The 22609-nt window shown below is 56.2% G+C and overlaps 1 protein-coding gene across 4 annotated transcripts in view; it reads right to left on the bottom strand.

Moving 5' to 3' along the window:
- Positions 1-3923: 3923 nt before the first annotated feature.
- DBF4B (DBF4B-CDC7 kinase regulatory subunit) overlaps positions 3924-22609 on the bottom strand; it is a 29204-nt gene continuing 10518 nt past the window's right edge. For 3 of the 4 annotated variants that reach the window (XM_078065825.1, XM_078065824.1, XM_078065826.1), the window contains exons 4-13: positions 20046-20231; positions 19384-19434; positions 18550-18637; positions 16718-16794; positions 14995-15028; positions 13006-13051; positions 10463-10579; positions 7065-7173; positions 6813-6937; positions 3924-5715 (exon numbers count right to left, since the gene is read on the bottom strand). In XM_078065825.1, coding sequence (XP_077921951.1) covers positions 5055-5715; positions 6813-6937; positions 7065-7173; positions 10463-10579; positions 13006-13051; positions 14995-15028; positions 16718-16794; positions 18550-18637; positions 19384-19434; positions 20046-20231 — 1494 coding nt within the window. In that variant the 3' untranslated portion in view covers positions 3924-5054. Of the gene's footprint in view, positions 5967-6812; positions 6938-7064; positions 7174-10462; positions 10580-13005; positions 13052-14994; positions 15029-16717; positions 16795-18549; positions 18638-19383; positions 19435-20045; positions 20232-22609 lie in introns of all 4 variants that reach the window. The other variant, XM_078065827.1, reaches the window with a different exon arrangement.

Genomic DNA, 22609 nt, shown 5'->3' with positions numbered 1-22609 from the left:
CCTGGGGGAGTCTGGACCCCTCTCCTGACATGACCAAGACCACACGGCATGCCCAGTCTGTGGCCTGGGCCTCTTCTGTTGAGGGGCATTGCTGTGATTTCTGTGGCTCTGGTTCTTTGGTGTTCCTGTTGAGAGTCCTTCCTGGCCCCCAGACTGACTCCTCTCTGGTGGCATCCTGAGGCAGCTCCAGTGGTGGCTCCATTGTATGGCCCTGTGACCCCCAACAGCCCCTCATCTCCCGGGGTGGCAGCTTCAAGCAGGCCCAGCTGGGATCTTGACCCTCCTTTGACCACACCTCACTCCTGAGCCCGAGGTCCCACCTCCCCTCTCTTGTCCTCTGTGTCAGCCCCACGCCTCTCCCCAGCAGGAGCCTGCCTGTTTCTCTCCCCCACCTTCTCTCCTGAGGGCAGGAGCTGTAGAGGCAGCCTCTCTTCAAAGCAGGGGCTCCCTGGGAGGATCCTTACCCCAGGGCCACAGCTATGGTGGGCTCGTTTGGTCCCTTCTGCCCATTGCTTGTCTGCCCCACGAGGAGGACAGGACTCTGGAAATCAGAGGCTCGGGGCCACTATTCTGTCTTGATGCCACCCTCTGGGTCACCCCCTGCTGAGGGAGCTGTTAGGCTCCAGTCCCCACCCCCAGCCCTCCCTCAGGAGCCTCTACCACCAAGAGGCCTGGGGCCGCCTTCCCTGAAGTCCTGCCCTTCAGCCAAGTTCTTCCCTCAAATTTTCCTGCACGGGGGCCAAAGTGGGCTGATGCGGGGCCAAGATGTAGTCCCAGCAGCTGCAGGTAAGGGAGGGGTGTCTGCTGCCCCTGGCCCCTCTCCTTCTCTCTGCCCCAAAACTCCATCCTGGAGGACATGGTGGGCGGTGATTCCTGCCAAAGGAGGCCGCCCAGGCCCCGTGCCCAGGCTGCGAGGCCGGCAGCAGAGACCATGCCAGGCGAGGGGCAGGGGGGTGCCCTGCGAACAGCAGGAATTAGGACTCCAGGCGACCAGCTGGTGTCCCAGTCCTGGTTAAGGGCTGTGTGACCTTGAACCAGTCTCCCAGCCTCTCTGAGCCTGTTTCCTTCTCTGTGAAATGGGGGTTGGAAAGGCCCTTCCTGGCCGTGCTGCTGGGGGCTGGAGTGGCTGGCCTCGAGCGCTCGGGACAGCCCCTGGGGCACGTGCACGGGACGCTCCCTGGCCCCAGGCTCGCACTGCCCCTGGGGCCCCAGACGTGCCAAGGAGAAAACCAGCTTTGTGGCCCTTGTGCTGGACCCAAGGGACTGTTTAGTGGCTGGGGGCCTCGGGGCCCTCTACCCAGCACTTGGGGAGACTGCTCGCTGACATGCTGTTGAGGGGTGGAGCGCAGAGAAAATGCCCCGAGCATCAGGACCAGGAGTGCCTTCTGCTCCCTCCCAGATCCCAGCCCGGCGCCCTGTTCTTCCCACCTGGAGAGAGCCACCCCTCTGACTGGCTAGCTCTCCCGAGGGAGGCCTAGTTCTCCCCGCTCTCGGTCGTCCTTGTGAACCCTTCCTTAGAAATCTGAAGCTCAGGGAGGAATTGGAGGCGCCGGGGGTCCCAGGGACGCCCATCCTTTGAGAGGTGTGTAGTCATGCCCCCAAGGGCCCAACATGCTGGGGTGGGGAAGGTGTGGCACCCACCACCGTCCCCTGTCCCCCACGCATGGCATCCTCCTCAGGTTCTGGGGAACCAGCTGTTGGGAAGTGGGGGGGCCTGGGGTCAGGGTGTCTCACAGAGCCCCTCAGCTTCAGCCACAAATACACACTGGGGATGGGGCTGCGGGTCACCAGATGGGAGATCAGTGAAAATAAGCTCTACTGAAGGGTTTGGAGGGGCCTCACAGGTACGGGTTTGGGGCGGGGGGGGGGGGGGAGTGGATGAAAAGTTTGCTGAGGGTTTATAATATGTGTTATAGTGTTTATAACCTCACAAACACATCTAATTGTTGCAACTTTCTAGTGAGGCAGAAACTGCCATTACCTCTGTTTTTCAGATTAAGAAGTGTCTCAGGATCCTTGCCAAAGGTCAGTTATGGGCAGGACCCGGATGTGAACTCGTGAACTCGGGCCTGTGCAGCCTGAAGGCATACACTATGGGGTTTTCGGGGAATATGGAACTGGGCCTTGAAGAGCAGGGCATTCTTGCTGTCGTTGAGGGGCATTCCAGGTCAGTGACCGAGAGCGGCCTCAGGGCTGGAGTGCCCGCGGTGGCCAGACAAGGGACCAGGAGGTGGCAGAGAGCGGGGAGGAGGCAGGGTGGCTGTAAGGAGAGGCCGGGCAGCAGGGGGAGTGACCAGGAGGACCTGAGTCTGGTGGGAGGGGCTGAGGGGCTGAGGGGCTGAGGGAGAGGACGCCAGGAGAGGCGCGGGAAGGGGAGCCGGTCCTGGCAGAAGGGACGAGTTTCTAGGCAAGTAGGTCTGTGGTAGTGGCAGGACAGAGGGATACAAGGGACCTGTTGGCCATCAGGTATTTTATTATTGGAAAGAGGGACCCTTGAAGTCATCTCATCCAAGCCCCTCACCGAAACATGAAGAAACCGAGGCCCAGAGTAGTCAAGGGCCTCGCCGGAAGTCACAGTGGGAGCCGGGCTGGGGCTAGGCCCCCTGCATTCCCACCCAGCCGGGGGAGGAGGACAATTCAGAAGGGAGCCAGGGGCCGAGCTACCAATTCAGGTCCCATCTGCGAAGGGAGAGAGCAGTGCACAGGGCTGAGGACGAAGGTCCCACGTTGGGGAAGTAGGGGTGCCGGAGGGCGGGTCAGGGTTCCAGGAACTGACTCAGGCCCGTGCTGAGTGAGGCTGGTACAGAGGGCAGAGGCTGGGGGAGGGAAGGACCAGGCTGGCGGGGGGTCACGGAGCAGGAGAGCCAGGTTTCAAGGTGGAAAAGGAGAGAAGGAAGCCGACTTTGGTAATTCTCGGGTTATCCAGTGACCTTGGACCGGCCGAGGCCCGCGGAGCGCTTCAGGCAGAGCCTCGGCGGCTCTGGGAGGGCGACGAGGCGCAGACGTGGAGGCAGCGGCCGCAGGAAGTGGCTGGAGAAGGGGGGGCTGCTGAATCAAGGAGTGGAGTTTTAGGGCAGAGGGAAGAAGACATGGCAAATCCGAGAAGGAATCTGACAAGGCTGGCCGGGGTGGACCGGAGAGCAGGGACGGTGACAGGAAGGACACGGCTCCCTCCGCAAGAGTCAGATGTGGGAAGGGGACAGAGAGCAGGGGGAGGCGGTGCCCGCACAGTCTGAGTCAAGGTCATCTGCGGAGGAGCGGAAGGGGATTCCAATAAGTCAAGGAGCCACTGAGGGCCACACGTGAGGGCCAGCACCCATCTGTCCGAGCTCAGGTCTCCTTCGGTCCCCTCTAAATTTATATCCTGGAGGCTGGAACGGAGACATGGATAGGGAGAGACAGCCCTGGGCCTTGGCCTGGCTGAGAGGTGATGTCCAAGGTCACAACGGTGGAGATGGGAGGGGGAAGGCCAGCCGGCTGTGACGGGGTGTTGGCACTGGGTGTGTTGGTCTCTGAGCAGCACGGGAGGATATCCCAGGGGTCTGAGAAAGGGGTGGGGGAAACTGCTCATCCAGAGCAGCGGTGTTGGGGAAGAGGCAACGGGGCATAAGGGAGAGGGCCCCTAGCAGGAAAGCTCATTAGGGCCAAGGAGTTTCCTTGGCAGTGGGCATGCCCTCTGTAGGCGACCGCTTGGCAGGCAGCAGAACCAAGTCGGTGACCAGAGGAGACAGGACAGATGCAGCCCCCGCCCCCTGCAGCCCTCAGGGCCGGGGAGGGTGGCGGCTGACATATGCTCTCCCACTCGCAGGGGGCTCCCATCCTGCTGGCCACTTACTCTGCCCATGTCTGCTGGGCCCGTGGCCCTGCTCTGGGTCACTGGAGGGGACATTGAGGCCCGACACACTGCACTCCAGCCCTATACCTTTGCTATTTGTTATTAACAAATTTATTTACAGTTCCTGAACCAAGATTAATTGTGAAATTTAACAGGAATGGCATAAAAAGGCCAAACATGACCTCTATGCGGGTTGTACACAGAGTTGCTCTATTTCCAAAGTAACAACTCAGGTCCTCACCCGCAGCTAGGCCCCCCTTTCTTCCTCCAAAATGAGCCACAGAATAGCACCAGGCTTCTTGCAGCTCCAACATTTAAAGAAACAAACACACTGAGGCAGAGAAGGGTGAGAAGAACCACAGCACAAAATGCAATAAAAAAAAAAGTGGCCAGAGAATCGATAGCAAACCCATCTCTGTCTCCAGATTAATGGCTTGGCTAAAAGAAATGAGGGGAGGTCCTTGGGGAAGGAGGGAGGGAAGAGGGTGATGCACAAGTTGGCAGGTGAACCGCTGACCCTGGAATAGCAGAAATGGGGGGGCAGCCAGGGAAGAGCGGGGTGGGGGGGTCTAGCCATCCCCCGGACTCAGGGGAAAGGTCCGTTCAGTGCTGGGCTCCCACCAAACACAGGGACGAGGGAGCTCTGGGGGCGCCACAGCCAGCCCCTCCTCTGCTTCATATGTTCCTGAGGATCTGTGTGTGTGAGCGTGGGGGGCCGGGGGAGGGACACACAGGCATTTCAGACAGCAGGGGAGCCACATGCTCCTGGGAAAGGAGGCTGGGGTGGGGGTGGGGAACACCAAAACCGGGCGCGGCAAGAGGCAAGTGCCTCCAGAGGGACAGGAAGCCGGGCCAGGGCTCCTGCTGTGGTGGCTTCTTTGCGGCCCCTCCCTCTGCCCCCCCCCCCCCCCGCCCCCTGCCTCCTGGAGCGGGCGGCTGGCAGGGACGAGCGCACCGTAGCCGGCCGCCCAGTCGGGACACGGCTGGAGGTAGGGGCAGAGAGCAGCCCCCAGCCCAGACTCTCTTGGCAGCCCCCCAAGATCTGGCGAGTGGGTGGACCGGCTCTGTCGACCCCACAGAGCGCGGCCGAGACCACGGCTGTTCACCTGGACTTCAAAGGCCAGGCCCCGGGCTCTTCCGGCTCTGGCAGGGAGGCCTGAGGCGCTCCCCTCCCCGGCCACCCTCCCCGGGCGGTGCGCAGCGCTCAGCAGAGGTAGCACTAGGATCTGCGTCTCTGGCCCTCAGGCTGGGGGCTGCTGCGGCCCCAGGGAACTCCGGGGAGCAGTCCTCTGCGGGTGCTGGGAGACCGGGAGGTGGCGGGGGGGGGGCAGGACCACTGGGAGCAGCCGGCTCCTCCGCTGGCGGACTGGCCCTCGCAGGCGGACTGGCCCTCGCAGGTCCCCCGGGGTCCTGCATGTCCGCCGCTGAGTGCAGGTGGGCTGACAGCTGGCCTGGAGCCAGCCGGCCGCGGACAGGGCTGGGGATGGGGGCGCTGCACGCTCAGACTCCTCAGATCCCGGGGGGCCATCCTCCCCCAGGCCAAGGGGGCTCTGCTGGCCTCTCCGTGGGCTGCCAGGGGAGGGGCTCTGGGACGGGGAGGAGGGAGGCCAAGGGCCTGTGCTCGCAGCCCGGAAGGGGAAGGCAGAGGAGAGGCCTGCCGCCGGTTGTCCTGGTGCCACAGGGGCTGCTGGCTCTCGGGACGACGAAGGAGGCCTGTGGCTGGGAGACCCCTGACCTCTTCTCCGGATTGCCCCCGGGGAGCTGAACCTTCCGCTTGTGGCCAACAGGGGCCACGTCCAGGCCGGAGAATTCCGCAGAACCAGAGCGTGGTGGGAGGCACTGGTGTACAGGGCTCTCGGACCCTGGCGTCCCTGAGGGGTCTGCAATGACATCCGTTGAGCCCCCCAGCTCCCGGCAGCTTGCTACTGGTCCCGGCACCTGGCCAGCCCCCACGGGTTCGGCGGGTGGCTTCACGCTGCCCTCCGAGCCGGCTCGCTCTGGGGCGCCCGGGGCTGGGAGCTCGTCTTCCTGTCTCATCCCGGGACACGCGGCCCGGGGCCGGGAGGGCTGGCCGGGAGGCAGAGTCTCAGGCCACAGAGGGTCACCATCTGAAGACGGGGAGCCCGGCTGCCTGTGGGGACAGACACCGCCAGTGGGCCTCAGGGCTCAACTCCAGAGCAGGCGGCAAGTTGGGGTCTGCCCGGGCTGGGGCTGGGGGCGGGCGGGGGTGCGGCCCGCACGGCGCTACCCTCGTGGGTTTGCTGTGCTGAGGCGGGCGGCCCAGTCTGGGGCTCGGCGGAAGGCCCGTTCTCGGGCTGCTCCTGCAGCGGCGGCCAGGGCTGGCTGCGCCCCTCTCGGCTCTGTGGCCTGTGGTCAGGGCTGGCCGGAGGAACAGGTTAGAGGCTGTTCCATTTAATAACTTTGCAGCGGAGGCTGTGCCCTTTGGCGGCCGGAGAATGCAGCACCAAGCCTGGCTCTCCAAGCTGAGCCCAGGGAGCTGAGGACTGGGCTCGAGAGGGGAAGCCACAGCTCCGTGGTGGGCAGCAGGGGAAGCTGGGCTCAGAGGAACCTGGGATTCCAGAGCACCCCCTGCAGTCCTCTCTGGGGGTAACTTCTAGAAAGGCAGAGAGATCTTGCTCTTTACCTGTCTGAGAGGGACCCAGGAAGCCCCCTCTCTACTTCCAGAAGGCCACACAGGCACACCACCAGGGCCATGCCAGGAGCAGCAACTGCTCAACTGTGCTCCCCACCCCCACAAACCATGGAAGCAGCCGCGTGCTGGTGGGGGCCCAGTCCCCGTCAGCTGGAGCCACAAATGGAGGGCTCCCAACCCCCACCAAACCCCGAGAGAACCAGGACAGAAGCTGGTGGGAAAGAGAAAAGCGCCACAGTCTGGTTCCCGCTGTCACCAGCCTGAGGGCCCCTTCCCACCTAGAGCGGGGGGCAGCAGGAGAGCGAGGATGGGCGGGGCGCTCACCTGGGGAGGCCGGCCCGGGAGGGGGCGTCGGCAAATCTGTGGCCGAGCTGGGCAATGACCCGATCGACTTCTGCGTACGGGTGGGCTTCTAGGGCGAAGCCCCGGTGCCGGGTGCTCTGGAGATGCTGCCCGGGGTGAGAGGGGCACAGGGCATTAGACAAGAGCAGGGGGGGATGCGAGCGGGGTGGAGGCCGGGGGGCAAGGGTGCCGTCAGAGCAGCCCGGGAGAAGCTGCTCGGCAGGGAGGGCTCACCGCGTGGAGCTCCTCAAAGTCCTCCTGGCAGCACTCACAGAAGCCCTTCCTCCTCCTGGGCAGGGTGCGGGCGGCCGATCGCAGGCTCGGCTCGCGGTCCTTGGGTTCTCTGGGGAAAGCGCGGGGTAGGGGTGGGGGACGCGATCAGGACCGGGCCCTCAGGGGGGCGGACCAAGACAGCTGGGCAGGCACGCACAGGCCTGCCCCCACTTGGGGGGCAGGAGAGGCAACAAGGAAGGTGAGAGCTCCCGGCGGGCACCCCGTCCCGTCCCTGCCCCCACAGGGCAAAGCACAGGTGAGGCCGGGGGCCGGTGCCAGCAGGAACGCCTCCCAGGACAGTTGCAGCTCGAGCTCACACCCAAACCCACGTCCCTCTGCCCTGCACGAGGAAAGGGGCAAGGCCTCGGTGGCAGCGAGGGGCCTCTGCTGCTCCCGCCCTCCCCTCCCGACGGTCGCCTTCCCCAGGCTCAGGCGGTCTCCTCCCTCTCGCCGGCTTGCCCCCTGCACAGCTGCCACCTTCACCAAGGACTCGCCAGTCTCCTTCTCGAACCTGACTTCTCATCTTAATTTCAGGCCCATATTTTTAGTGGCTGCTTGGCTGGCTGAGCAAACTCAACAAAGTCCAAAATAGTCCCCTTTCAGGACTTTTCTGAGCATGATGCAAAATCCAGAAAACAGAAAAAAGCTGATAAATTCAACTACATGCAATCTAAAAGAATGTATGCATGGCAGAAAATGTAAACAACAGACAAATCACAGACGGGGGTGGGGGGTATTTATAACTAATAACACAAACAGAGGGCTCATTCCCGAATATGTGGAGGGTTCCACAAATCAATAAGAAAAGCAAACAGTGGGGCGCCTGGGTGGCTCAGTCGTTAAGTGTCTGCCTTCGGCTCAGGTCATAATCCCAGGGTCCTGGGATCGAGCCCCACATTGGGCTCCCTGCTCTGCGGGAAGCCTGCTTCTCCCTCTCCCACTCCCCCTGCTTGTGTTCGCTCTCTCGCTGTGTCTCTCTCTGTCAAATAAATAAATAAAATCTTAAAAAAAAAAAAAAGAAAAGCAAACAGTGACTGAAAAGAAAAATGGACTATGGACATAAAGAAGGTTCACACAGAAAGAAATTCAAATGATCAAACATACGAATGTACTTAACCTCATTCATAATGAGAAAAAATGACAATGCAAATCACACCAAGAGACAGTTTTTAACCTAGCAGGCTGGCAGAGGTCGGCATGCGGGACAGCCCAGGTTGGCGGGGGGCAGCCGGGCGTGGGCCAGGGTGCATGAGTGCACACGGGCATCACCCCCACGAGAAGCAATTTGGCCATGTTTATCAACATTATAAATGCAGGAACCCTTTGACCCAGCACCTCCACTTTTAGGAATTTATTCCACAAATTTACTGAGTGAGACTATTCACTGCAGCATTATTTATAACAGCAAAAGCCTGGAAACAATCTAAGTACCCATCAAGAAGAGACTAGTTAAAGAAAATACAGTAAGACCATATGATGGGGGTGCCTGGGTGGCTCAGTCGTTAAGCGTCTGCCTTCGGCTCAGGTCATGATCCCAGGGTCCTGGGATCGAGCCCCACATCGGGCTCCTTGCTCTGCAGGAAGCCTGCTTCTCCCTCTCCCACTCCCCCTGCCTGTGTTTCCTCTCTCACTGTGTCTCTCTTTGTCAAATAAATAAAATCTTAAAAACAAAACAACAACAAAAAAAACCCACCATATGATGGAAGACCCTGAATCCATAAAAGGGAATGAGGATGCTTTCTAGGGACTAATAGGAAATTAATCTAGAATACATTAAGTGGAAAAGGCTAGATCCAGCTCAGCCAATGTTATCTTACTCTTTAGAGAAGAGGAGTGAAGGATACATGATGTACTTCTGTCCACACACAAAGTATCTCTGGACAGACCCACAATCTGGAGATTGGTGGGTAGGTGTGGAATATAGACTTTCACTTTATTTTTTTAAAAAAGATTTGATTTATTCATTTAAGACAGAGACAGAGAGAGAGCATGAGCAGGGGAAGCAGCAGACGGAGAGGGAGAAGCAGACTCCCTGCTGAGCCAGGAGCCTGATGCGGGGCTTGATCCCAGGACCCAGAGATCATGACCTGAGCCAAAGGCAGATGCTTAACCATCTGAGCCACCCAGGTACCTCCAGACTTTTCACTTTAAACCCTCTGTAACTCTTGGGACACCTGAGTGGCTCAGTGGGTCAAGTGTCTGCCTTTGGCTCAGGTCATGATCCCAGGGCGCTGCGATCGAGTCCCGCATTGGGCTCTTTGCTCGGCGGGGAGCCTGCTTCTCCCTCTGCCTGCCGCTCCCCCTGCTTGTGCTGACAAATAAATAAATAAAAATCTAAAAAAACCAAAAAACCAAAAAACCCCCTCTGTAACTCTCTTAATTTGGAATCAAAATATAATAATTTTTAAATGAAAAAAATTAAACATTTCCTCTCACAGATTTTCTCCATGCCCCCCCCAACCAATCTTGCCCCCCGACCCTGGGCCACTCTTTCCCTATATTCCTCCCATGCAGACACCAACGCTTCACCATCTCTCCCTCACCACCTCTGCTCCTCTGTAAGCGGCAGCCATCCCAGGCCTGGCACCGCCTACTGGTACCCCTGGCACCTCCTGGAAAGGGATGCAGGGCACCGGGCTGTCACTTCGGCTTGCTCACGGTCTCTGTCCACTGGGGGGACCCACAGGCTCTCATGCTGGGAGTCTGCCTGTCCTGGTCTCATGGTCTGCGGACTAACCCTGTGACGCAGAGGTTAGAAGAAGGTCCAAGAAGGCATCTGTCTGTCTCCCGAACCACATCCCTTCTGCACTCCACTCGGGGAAGGTTCAAATTCTCACCCACAGAAAGGAGAAACAACCCTACAAGCCCACATGCCTACAAGCTACTCTGGGCCACACAACGTGGCAGGTCCCTGGATTCCCTGCCCCCTAAGTTATTCCTGATGTTTAGCCCCAGAGGCCTCCAACTCTGACGTGCATAAAGGTCACCTGGGGAGCCACTCACAAGAATGCAGTTTTGGGGGTTCCATCATCAGAGACCGTGGTTCTGTAGGTGTGGAGTCTGAGAACCTGCATTTTTAATGGGAGCCAAGGGCCCTGTGATGAAGATGGAGTGTAGATCTGAGTTTCAGAAACCAGCCTATTGCCCTCTGGACACAAGTCAAATTCCTTAGTAGGGATGGAGAACACCAAGTAAAACGGATGAAGACTCCTAGTATCTCTCTTCTCTGGGCGAAGTTCCCAGAACAGACTTTGCCTCAGGAGCGAACACATGGCCATTCCCAAATGGGACCAGCAGGCTCCCTGGGGGAAGGGCCCCGCCTGCTGCTGGCCCTTGGTACTCAGACCAGCAACACCCACCTGGTATGATGCGAGCTGCCCGGGGTCATCGCGGCCTCAAAGGGACTTGCATCTTTGGGTCCCAGAAAAGAAACTTCAGGAAAGGACTTAAATTGATGGTGGAAGGGACGAAACTTCCTGAAACACAGAGAACTTCCATTTTGAATACCGTGGGGAGCAGGGAGAGGGGAAGGGGGGCCCGCCCAAACCCCAGAATCCCAGTCCTGATAAAGTGGCCTCTCCCCCACACAACTCTTCGGTTCTAAAACCAAACCTTCCCCAGCCTTCCTTGTGAGACTGATACGCTCCCCCTGGCTACTCATCAAGCCCATTTAACCTCCCTGCCTCGTCTGAGCAAAGCGGAACATGTAGTATTAGCCCATTTGACAGAAGAGGAAATGAAGCCCAAAATGTTCTGTGACTTGCCCAAGGGCTCACGACTGGTAAGTGGTCGAGACCAGGTAACAAGCCAAATCTCCCGACTCCTGATCCATCTTTCCACTTTGCTTCCTGACCCTGACCACCTCTGAGGACTCTAGCCTGGCAGACCTAAATGGAGGAATGTTTAGACGAGAGCAGTGACTTTCCTATTCCGCGAAGAGGAACGTCTTTGCTCTGGGCTGCTCCTCGGTACCACCCGAGGGGAGGTATTCTGAATGGAAGAGAGAAGCACAGTGAAGGTTCTGGGTAGTCAGACCTATACTGAATGGTTCTGGTGGCTTGCCTCAAGTTGCTCATATTCAGGAGACTTCCAGAGCCAGGGGTGGTGACCTGGGGACCCCGAGCAAAGCCTGATGCGGTAGCTGGGGGGCACGCCGGGTTTGGCGGGGAGTGAGGGCCACGGGCCTCTGGGGGCGGGGCGGGGGGGGCACGGTGAGAGCCCTGTGGCCTCGGGGTGGATTAATACATGCGTCTCCTTGGGCCCTTAAGGAGAGGGAGGTGCCCTTCACAGCCCCGGTACCCCACTTTCTTCCTCTTCAATGGTCTGCTTCTGCCCAGAAGGCTGCAGAGTTGAGGTTGGTAAGGTTATGGGGCTTCAAGAGAGCTCGTAAACAGAAGCATAAGAAAGCTCGTCTCCACTCCTGCCTACGCTGCTAGGGGTGCCCCAACGCGTGTACGCCCCCCCATCAGTGACGTGTGCCAGCCACGTGCAGTGGGACACTGGGGCACTGGCATGTGTACGAGCCATGACCACTGTGTTTAACTGGTAGTGAAGGGGCTGGGGTGCAGGACGTGCACCCCCTCATCCCACTGGAACTGGAGAACAGAGTACCTCATTATCTCCCTGCGTCCCCTCCACTCATTTCTGGGCCACCAAAGCCAAGTCTCTCCTGTGTTCAGGCGCCAAGAAGGAAACCTAGGTCCACCTGGAGGACAGGCAGGCACGCCAGGCTTCTGGCATTGGGCCTTTCAGCTGCCCTGCCTGAGGCTAAAGGACCCAGAAAGCTCTGGTCCCAGGAGTCTCTGCTGGGTTCACATGGGCTGCTTCTTTAAAAACAAAACAAAACAAAGCCCAAACCCAAAACCAACTTTTAATTTTGAGGTCACTATAGATTCACAGTTTTTGAACTAGTACTTATTGAAGAGTCAGTGATAACCAAGGTGACTAACAGCTCATAGGTTATCACCCATGTGCCCCTCCTGCTCTAGAAAGAAGGGGCCCTACTGGGGGACAGACAGGGCAGAGTGGGGAGGACACCAGGCAGGACAGGCAGGACACCTGGATTCTGGCCTTGGGCTGAGCTTCATGGGCAACATGGCTGTATACAAGTCCCTTAATTTCTCTGACCTCAGTTTCCCCACTAGGAAAAGGATGGGCTCTCCTCATGCCAGTCTTTCCCAGGCCCTCACAAGATAACATGTGTCAGAAAAGGGTTTTGCACAGCCAAACAGAAAGGCTTCCAGTAGGGGCGCCTGGGTGGCTCAGATGGTTAAGCGTCTGCCTTCGGCTCAGGTCATGATCCCAGGGTCCTGGGATCAAGTCCCGCATCGGGCTCCCTGCTAGGCGGGGAGCCTGCTTCTCCCTCTGCCTCTCTCTCTCTCTCTGACTTTCATGAATAAATAAATAAAACACTAAAAAAAAAAAAAAAAGAAGAAAAAGAAAGGCTTCCAGTACAAGATGGTTTGACAAGGGACTCGCCAACACCAGCCCGAGCACCCTGGCTTCAGCCAAGATGACGGTTACTAGCGCCGTCCAGGGCCAGCATGGATTCGGTAGTGAGGGTCAGTGTGTGCCCAGGGGCAAAGGAGGAGCAATGAGCCTGGGTGGGACACGGGCGCTCCTAAAAGCAGAGCATTAAAAGGAGGTAATGCACACACAGGGTCACTAACCTCTGACTCACGACCAAGAGGAGGGCCAACTGTGCAATGTCACCTTCAGAGGCTCCTCCTGGTCTGTGGGAGACTTCTCCGTGACAGGGGGAGAGAGCGGCTTCTGGGGAAGACGAAGGTGGAGGGCTGAGGGGCTCCATGACCCCCACATCAGCTTGGGGCCCCTGAGTGCCTGTCCTCCGTGCAGGCCTGGTGGGACTGAGGGGAGAGAGAGGGGGCCCCCCACCACTCACCTGCTCTCATCTTCGATTTTGAGGAACGGTGCCTTCAGCCTGGCCACTGGAAAGGAAACGCGCACACATGAGCCATCTGTCGGCCCCGGTGCAGGGCCCGCACCACACGCACAGGAAACGCTCAGAGGGGCGAGGCCCTGCTAAGGTCTAAGAGCCACGCGGAACCAGAGCCCACGCCACCCCGAAGTGCGCCTTTCCGTTCGGCTGAGGTCAGCTACCCACCCCCATCTCCTCTGGCCTCTACCCAGGGTGAGAGAGGGAGGTCCCCTACTGGGGAGAGGCCGCAGGGTGCCATCCACCCCACAGCAGGGACAGGACCCTGCCATGTGTGGGTTCTGGAGGCCGTCAGCCAAGGGTTAGAAACCTGCCCACAGGGCAGAACTCAGCCCCAGCTCGTTTCCGCTAAATGCCTTCGGTCCTTCCCTGACCTTCCCTCCTGCTGTCTCAGAATCCCGAGGGGCCTGAGAACACTCCCAGGAGGAACACTCCAGGAGAATCCTGGGCTTTTTGCGGGAAAGCAGGGAGGAAGAGAGCTGAAGAGTGTTTACGGATCATAGCAGGAGGGCAGTTAAAAAAAAAATACCAAAGGTGAAATCTGGATCCTGGATAACAGGGCAAAGGGCTGCTGGGAAGTCGAACTTGCTCAGTTAATCAAGAAATTCATCCTCTATGAGCTAGTTATTCACACAGTTTACAAAATCTCTTAGGTATTAAGAACCATTTCTACTTCCCACAGAAGGCCTGTCAGAAGGGCAGCCAAAGGGGAGGGGGGTGGGAGGATGGGTTAGCCTGGTGATGGGTATTAAAGAGGGCACGTTCTGCATGGAGCACTGGGTGTTATGCACAAACAATGAATCACGGAACACTACATCAAAAACTAATGATGTAAGTAAGGTATGGTGATTAACATAACAATAAAAATTAAAAAAAAAAAAGGGGAGCATAAACTCTATTTAGTGATCAGGAAGCTTCCATAAAGGACGTGCCCTGTCTCCAGAAGGCATCTTTAGGAGGCGGTAATAGGTGGTATAACCATTTTTCTGTGCTTGATGCCAGCCATCTTCTGCTTCCCTGTTGATTGACTCCCAGGGTAGAGGAGGAAAAAATTTGGTTTTCTAACCGAGGCTAGTTTTCTTGGCAGTATACTCTGAACTTTTAAGGTAATAGGAAATAAAAACACAAATACTGGATGCTTTGAAGAAAAAAAAAAAAAAGAAGGGCAGCCAAGGCAGGCTGGGAGCCCCGGGCGGCCCTAGCAGCCCCTGGACACCCCCCCCAACCACCCCGCCCCCCGAGGCTGGCGCCTCCCCCCTCAGACCCGCTCACGGCTCCGCCAGCGCCCAAGCAAAAAGCAGCCTCGCTCCTCGCAAGGCATCAGCCCCCATTAATTACTTTTTGGGGGCGATTTCTTGCCTTTCTAATTAACTGAGACAGTGATTAAAATCAATTCCCCCACAGATTTCCTTGAATTTTGAACACGAGAGGTGCCAAGTGACTTTTCTTAGCTCCTGCTTGTGCACGAATAAATGCCACTTAAAGAGCATCTTTGGGAGAAACATCCAGGGGGAGAAACTCTCTTGCGGTCCAAGAGGGGCCGGGAGCTGGGCTGTCAATCTGCCGGTTTGTCAATTTCAGGGAGTCTGGCATTTGGGAGAGTGGTAGGCAGCTGTCACACTGCCCACCCCAAACTGCTCCTGAATCAGAGGAAAAGGAAGGCAAACTTCACTCAGTGCCCAGGAAGTGGCAGCGGCCGCATGAGCTCTTGGCACGAAGGAAAAGCTCCGGCCGGGCAGCTCTGGGCTTGCTCAGCGATACCCTCCTCCCGCCCTCTCGTCTCCAAAGCTCAGGCCCTGCAAACACAACAGGGCCACACAACCTGGACCCACTTCCTGCCGAAGAAAAGCGAGCAGATGCTGCCACAGAGGGAGCCGTGGGGAAGCGTTTAGGAGGGAGGGACTGCAATTAGATGAGCAGAGCTACGACACTGACCTTTCCGCGTTCTTGACTCTGCTGGACACGTTCCCTAAATGGAAAGGGAAAATAGGTTAAGGATTCGAGGAAGCTAGAGGGTCGAGGAAGCGGGCCTGGGGAGGCGAGTCGCTGTGAGTCTGCCCCACTTCGCTTCCTGCGGTCGGCTGGGCCCTGAGCAAGGGCAGACCTGACACAACGGCTCCCTCTGCCTCCCCAGGGACGCGATGGGTGGCGAGCCCTGTGTGCGCATCTCAGCGGCAGCTGACTTTGTGGAGGGAACACAGGGCACAGCGAAGAGCAAGAGCTCCAGGGCCTCCGAGCCTGGGTGCAGGCTGGCGCTGTGCCGCCCGGGCTCTGAGCGGCACCCACCCGCCTCGCCGACGTGGCCACGACGTACAGACAAATGCAAAGGGAGGAGGTAATAGACCCGACGCGCAGCAGGTGCCCAGACACCTTGCATTTTCTAGGCACTGCTGCCGTTCCAGGTCAGCTTGCAGGACAAGCGTGAAGAGCACGCCTCTCGCTTTCCTGTGCCCTGTGTTGTGTATTTGGACCCCGTTGGTCAAAACCAATGTTTAGGTCAAGGTCAAACAAAGCTAGTATTACAAACTAAATGGAAAAAAATAAGAAACCAGGTAGAGTTCGGGGAGGGGGGTGGCAGAGATCCAGTGGGTCCATGACTATGTGTACCCCTGGGCCCACAGAGGTTCTGGATTCTCCTCCAGGCCACACCTCCAGGGCCAACATGACCCAAAGAAGCTTTCCCTATCTCCTTGCATATCAGCAGACTGCACCCAGAACTCACTCTGGAAGACCCCTAAGTACCTACAAAATAGATTATTAAGTGAACAAAGCAAAGTAAAAATACCGTGCATTTGCGTAAAAGGGAGGAACTTCTGACCCATCTGCTCATATATGCATGGACCCTGGGAGGATACCTGAGAAACTGTTCATACTGCTTATCTCAGGGAGGGAGCTTGGTTGCTGGGGAAGAGAAGAAGTTGCAGGGGAGAGAGACTTTCATTGTACAGCCTTTTGAATGGTGAATAATGCAAATCTAGTTAACAGCTGCGGCAGAACCCCAAGACTCCCAGACCAGAGGGTGCGGAGCAAGGGGGCGCTGAGGCAGGGGGCTCCATGTGGTAGAGTGGTTCGCTCCCGTGGTTGGTCCTGCTCCTGGGTGCCAGGCCCTCAGTGGACCTGGAAGGCTTAATCCTTCCTTAGATTCAGGCTGGGTGGATACCGTGCCTTGAAAAATCAGCCTGGGCTCTCTTGATGTATGGTACACACAGTTCTAACTCCAGCAAAGGAAAGAAAAGCCAAATAAGAACTTGGAAGGTGACAGCTCTTTTAAACCGCAACATCCCCTGCCCCCACCGGTGCAATCTGCAGGCTCATTCCTGGGCCAAGAGCTGGCCCCAGAACGGCAGCCTGGCCAGCAGGCCGTGCACACTGCTGTTTTATCTAGGCCAGGACTACCCACAGGCAGTCCACGGCCCAGGCCACGGTGCATGCCTCAGTGGACCATGGGAGATTTGCAGGTAGCACAGGAGGAGAGGACAGGGCAGTGAGAGGCTGTGGACACAAGGGCCGCGCTGACGACGGAGAGGCTGCGCTCCTCGTACTTTCTCCAGGATGGCCAAGAAGACCTGGCTCGCCTGGGTCGGGGATTTACCGAAGCTGTCACAGACTTCACCACGGCAGACTGTCCATTTCCCTTCAGTTCAGCAGGACGACCTACCTCTGGCTGCTTCTTTGGCCCTTGTTTCCTCACACACAGAGTATCAAGAGACAGCTGCTGCACGTGCATCAGCATTTCTGTGGAGGAAACAGAGGGCTGTGGCCAAAGGCTCCCACTCCTCCTCTCCCCAGCACGGCCCCTTCCTGGGGCTGGGGGCTCAACTTCTCACGGACCTGGCCCACTGGATCACACCAGCCTTGCCTGCCACCTTCTGGCTATGTGTCACCTCTGCACCTGCTGATAATAAGGAAGGGCTGGGTTCTATCCTTGGAGAAGTACGTAAGCTGGCTTCACGCTATTTTGTGGCACTGAGTACAACTCTCAAACAGGAGCTGCCTTACGGCTCTCAAGGGCTTTATGGTACCACTGAAGAGCTGCTCCCGAGGGACACCAGCCATGTGATTTACTCAGACGCAGCCTTAGATGCAAGGCCCAGCAGGAGCTTCCCTAATACACAGGAAGGCAGGAAATTAGACCACATCAGAAATGGCTGATTTTCCAGTGACAACAGAGCCTCCCACATCCCAGGCCAGGACCTTCCTGAGCGCAGTTCTCAAATGCCCTCGCAGATCTCAGGCTGGATTTGGATCAGCCCCCTACAATGTTATTAGGAGAAAACCCTAGACTCAGAGTGGAGCTGGGTATGAGGGCCAGTCACTGCCGCCAATTCAGGACAGCTCTTCTAATGTAAATTTATGACAACCTGCAAATAGGTGGTTACAGTGTGAGACAACCCTACATAAAAGAAAGAACATGAAAAAAAAATTTTTTTAAAGATTTTATTTTTGGGGCACCTGGCTGGCTTGGTCAGTGGAGCATGCGACTCTTGATCTTGGAGTTGTAAGTTCAAGCCCCACACTGGGTGCAGAGATTTCTTAAAATAAAATCTTTTATTATTTTTTATTTTATTTTATTTTTTAAAGATTTTATTTATTTGAGAGAGAGAGAGCATGAGAAGGGGGAACGGCAGAGGGAGAGGGAGAAGCAGGCTCCCTGTTGAGCAGGGAGCCGGACAAGGGGCTCGATCCCAGGACCCTGAGATCATGACCTGAGCCGAAGGCAGACGCCTAACCGACTGAGCCACCCAGGCGCCCCTATTTTTATTTACTTTTCTTAAAGATTTTATTTTAGGGGGTGCCTGGGTGGCTCAGTCGTTAAGTGTCTGCCTTCGGCTCAGGTCATGATCCTAGGGTCCTGGGATCGAGCCCCACATCAGGCTCCCTGCTCTGCGGGAAGCCTGCTTCTCCCTCTTCTACTACCCCTGCTTGTGTTCCCTCCTTCGCTGTGTCTCTGTCAAATAAATAAATAAAATCTTTAAAAAATAAAAAATAAAATGATTTAGGAGTGCCTGGGTGGCTCAGTCAGTTAGGCGTCTGCCTTCGGCTCAGGTCATGATCCCAGGGTCCTGGGATCGAGCCCCACATCAGGCTCCCTGCCCAGTGGGGAAGTCTGCCTCTCCCTCTCCATCTGCCTCTCTCCCCCGCTCATGCTCTCTCTTACTCTCTCTCAAATAAATAAAACCTTTAAATAATAATAAGAAGAAAAAGAAAAAGAAAAAAGATTTGGGGCACCTGGGTGGATTTCCGTATTTGTGAAACAGGATCACGACACCAGCTGGAGAGCTGGAGCGCAGGCAAACAAAGCAGCATCTCCCAGCACCCGCGCCCTGCTGTCACCACTGCTGGTCCACGCCCCCCACCTTTGTGGGTCAACACAGCGAGTGAGCGCATTTGGTTTTCAGCTAGCTTACACTGGCTGACGTCCCTTGAAGAGCGGATGCTCCCAGTCAGTCGCCAAGTCCCCCCCACAGAAGCCCTGGGCAGAAACGGTACCGTCCACGTGCAGGATCCTCACTCCCCAGGCGCGGGCACTCGTCAGGAGACTGCTGCTTCTCCCGCCACCTCCCCTGCTGCCGCTCTCCTGGAAAAATGACGCAGTCAGGCAGGAGCGAGAGACCCCCCAAAGCCTGACGGACTCCGGGTCACCCCACGAAGGGACATCGTGGGAGAGTCTACCCCTGTTCTCGCCAGAGGGGCAGACTGCTGCTTCAGCCACTTGTGACCTGGAAGCAACAGACGCTTCTCAGAGAGCCGTCCGTCAGGAGGGCCTCTGTGAGCCACGCGCTCAGCACACAGCAGCGACAGTCGCCGTCCTCAAGCAGGAAGCCGTGCCCGCCTCAGGCTGTCCCTGCCCCGCCGCCGCAGGGCAGCAACACCACCTTCCCCCCGGCCGCAGCCGCTTCTCCGTGTCACTCTACCCGCTTCTCCGTGTCACTTTGCCCGCTTCTCTCACAAGATCACCCTAACTCCTCCTCCCGCTACCTAACTTTAATGGCTCTGGATCTCGCAAAAGGGGTAAACAGCTACTTATAAAAGATGTGCGAAGTCTGGCTTATGTGCAGCGCAGACAGTCCCCCAGCATCCCTCCGAGGTGCTCTTGCTAGCTCTGGAGATGGAAGGATCGGGAAGTCAAATCCAGGCTCTACCACTGTCGCCCTGGGGGAACTCTGGACAAATTGCTTCACTCCTCTGAGCTCTACTTCCTCATTCGTAAGAAGGAAATAAGGACGATCCAGGTCACAGTTGTGCATTTTGTGGCAGAACTGCAGAAGACCCTCGGGAGAAAGGTTACGTGCCAGAGGCGCCCGCCTCCCTCGCTCGGCTCACCTGGTTTCTGATGGCCTTCTGCAGGAGCTCCTTGCCTCTGCTCCTGGGCACCTGCCAGGAAGAGAAGAACCCTGAGGTGCGCTCTGCGGCCCCCCTGTGCACAGAAGTTCCACACAGGCGCCGGTGAGGTCTTGGAGTCCTGTCTCTCGGAAAGCTGGGAGCAGTGACAGCTGAGGAGCAGCAGAGTGAGAGCCTAGAGAACTTTTTGGAGGAAAGGTAAAGCCACACACAATTCCGGGTCGCCCACAGGTAGCTGCAGCTTGGACCCGGGTGGAGAAGGGCGTTCTGCATTTACCCAAGGTCGAAGTGTCGCCAGTGTTCTAAGACCTCTCTCTAAGAGTCTCCGCACCCCCAGCAGAGAAGCCTGGGCCAATTTCAACAAGTCCTCCCTGGTTTACAGAGGACCTTCCTATTGTTTTTGAACCTCTGACACGGAAGTCCCATAAAAAGCGAAACGTATCACAGAAGGGATAGCATGGGGATAACGAGTTGCTGAGGTTTTTAGATCCAGAGCTATGATAAAATAGTTGCAGTCCCTGAATTCAAATGAGAGATTAAATTAAACCAGATGAAACTAAAGCCGGAGACTGCCCACAAGGGCTCACCGAGGCTTCCTTCCTTTGTTCAGAGAACACACCTTTCCTACCCAATGAGGTTCTTACCGAGTCTGCAGGCTTCTGTGAAGGCCTGGTGTGGCCGCCCTTCGGATGGGCCATGGACAGTGTCTGTCCTCTGACCTCGCTGGGGCTGGGGCAGCCTCTGGGGCTTGTCCCACTGCTCTCTGCTTTCGCCTCCCTGCGGCTGGACACGATGTAACTTACTTCTTTGCTCAGAAAACCCTCAATTACCTGAAACCAGATCACAGAGGTGGCTGAAAACCAAAATGCAGATGTAGAATCATCAATTTTGAGAGGTTGGGTAAGGAAATCTTGGCTGCTAGAAGTTTCAGAATCAATGTCTTTAAATAGACCAAATGCAGTTCTGTACCAAGCCCCTAAGAAGACATCATCCTGAAACATAATAGGGTTTATATATATATATTATACAGGTTTTTGTCTCCAGAACTGCTGCTCCTGACCCAGCATCAGAAGGCCACAGGCTTTGTTATTTGACCAGTTTGAGTCTGCACAGAGCAAGAGCTCCCTGACGGCGCCCGACAGGATTAGGGGTAGCTTAGTTAGGGGCGCCCGGCTGGCTCAGTCGGTTAAGCTCAGGTCATGATCCCAGGGTCCTAGGATTGAATTTCACGTCGGGCTCCCTGCTCAGCAGGGAGCCTGCTTCTACCTCTCCCGCTCCGCCTGCTTGTACCCTCTCTCCCTTGTTCACTCTCTCCCTTAAATAAATAAAATAAAATAAAATAAAAAGAGGGCACCTGGGTGGCTCAGTCGGTTAAGTGTCTGCCTTTGGCTCAGGTCATGATCCCAGGGTCCTGGGATCAAGTCCCGCATCGGGCTCCTTGCTCAGCAGGGAGTCTGCTTCTCTCTCTACCCCTCCCCTCCCTGCTCCTGATCTCTCACATACATAAATAAAATCTTTGAAAAAAATTAAAAAGAGGGTGCCTGGATGGCTCAGTCGTTAAACATCTGCCTTCGGCTCAGGTCATGATCCCAGGGTCCTGGCATCGAGCCCCACAACGGGCTCCTTGCTCAGCGGGAAGCCTGCTTCTCCCTCTCCCACTCCCCTTCTCCCACTCCCCCCTCTCTCACTCCCCCTCGCCCACTCCCCCTGCTTGTGTTCCCTCTCTCGCTGTGTCTCTCTCTGTCAAATAAATAAAATCTTTTAAAAAAATTTTTAAAAATTAAAATTTTTTTAAAAATTAGAAAGAGTAGCTTAGTTAGGCCATGGCTTTCCTGTGAAGACACACTGGGGCATTCAGACAATGCACCTGTGATCTTGACCACACTCCAAAAGGAGCAAAAATATGAAACAAGAAAGGGTCTGGCCACTACTCAGCTGCACAGGTATCTGCTCATCCTATCTGTAAGCTCCTCACAGGCACTGAGAGGGTCTGACTCATCCTTGTATCCCAAGGGCCCAATGTGGTGCCTGAGACACAAGGATATTTAAGTCGTGTGTGTGGGGAGTAGAAAAGAGGGACATAAGCAGGGGTGAGGTGGTGGATGCTTCATGACCCACTCGGTAGGGAAAAAGCCCTGCTTTGTAGCATGTGCCGATTTCTGGGGGGTAAACACTCCCACCGTGGCTGATTTCAAGCTGCCGACATGACGTACTGAATGTGGAACTAGAAGGAGATGCTAACAGTTCGCTCCAGCTCCAGCGCACCACTAAAAATAAGGCTGGACGATGGCCCCCTCGAAAGGGTGACTGGATAGGAAACTTGGCACTGAACTTAAGAAAACAACAACAACAACAACAACAAATGTTTAGGTTCCTCAAAAAGCTACACAGGATCTACCACACCAACTGGCAATTCTGCTTCTAGGTATGCACCCCCAAGGAACTGGGAAACAGGGACTTGACCAGATGCTTGTACACCCATGTTCAGTGCAGCATTATTTATAACAGCCAAAAAGCGGAAATAACCCAGGCGACCGACAGGTGAATGGGTGAGCAAAATGTGATATATACATTCAGTGAAATATTGTTCAGCCAGGACATGAAGTTCTGGACACAGGCTACAACACGGATGAGCCTGGGAAAGATGATGCTGAGATAAGCCAGACACAAAAGGACGATTATTCGAGATTCCACTGATAGGAGGTCTCTTGAATAGGCAAGTTCAGAGAGACAGAATGTAGCTGTGAGTGGCAGGGGCTGCAGAAAAGGGAAGTGGGAAGTTCTTGCTTACTGGTTACAGAGGGTCTGTGTGGGGTGATAAAAATTGGGGAAACGGTGGTGAAGGTCGCCCAGGCACGTGCATGTAATTCATGCTGAGATCCGTACACTTGCCAATGATTAAAATGGCCCATTCTATGCTATATACATTTTACCACAATTAAAAAGAACCTTTAAAGGTATGGCTTGAGTTGAGTGTATCTACCTTCTGTAACATGGCAAAAACAGACGTTAGAGGGTGGGAGGAGGGCAAGGATTTTCCTGTATAAACGCGGTCGATGGTTTCACGGCTGCGCAGCACTCCCACCCCAATATACCTACTCCCGTCAGGAGGCAGAGCCCACTTTTTCATCGCCTTGAATCGGACTCCTTTTGAACAATACAATGTAGGGAAAGATGCTGTAGAGCCTAAGCCTCAAGAGGCCTTGTA

This window comes from Halichoerus grypus, chromosome 2, assembly GCF_964656455.1.
Source record: "Halichoerus grypus chromosome 2, mHalGry1.hap1.1, whole genome shotgun sequence".
In the NCBI taxonomy this organism is placed as follows: Eukaryota; Metazoa; Chordata; class Mammalia; order Carnivora; family Phocidae; genus Halichoerus; species Halichoerus grypus.
Note: the sequence above shows the minus strand (reverse complement) of the source record. Positions and strands in the feature narration are given on the sequence as shown.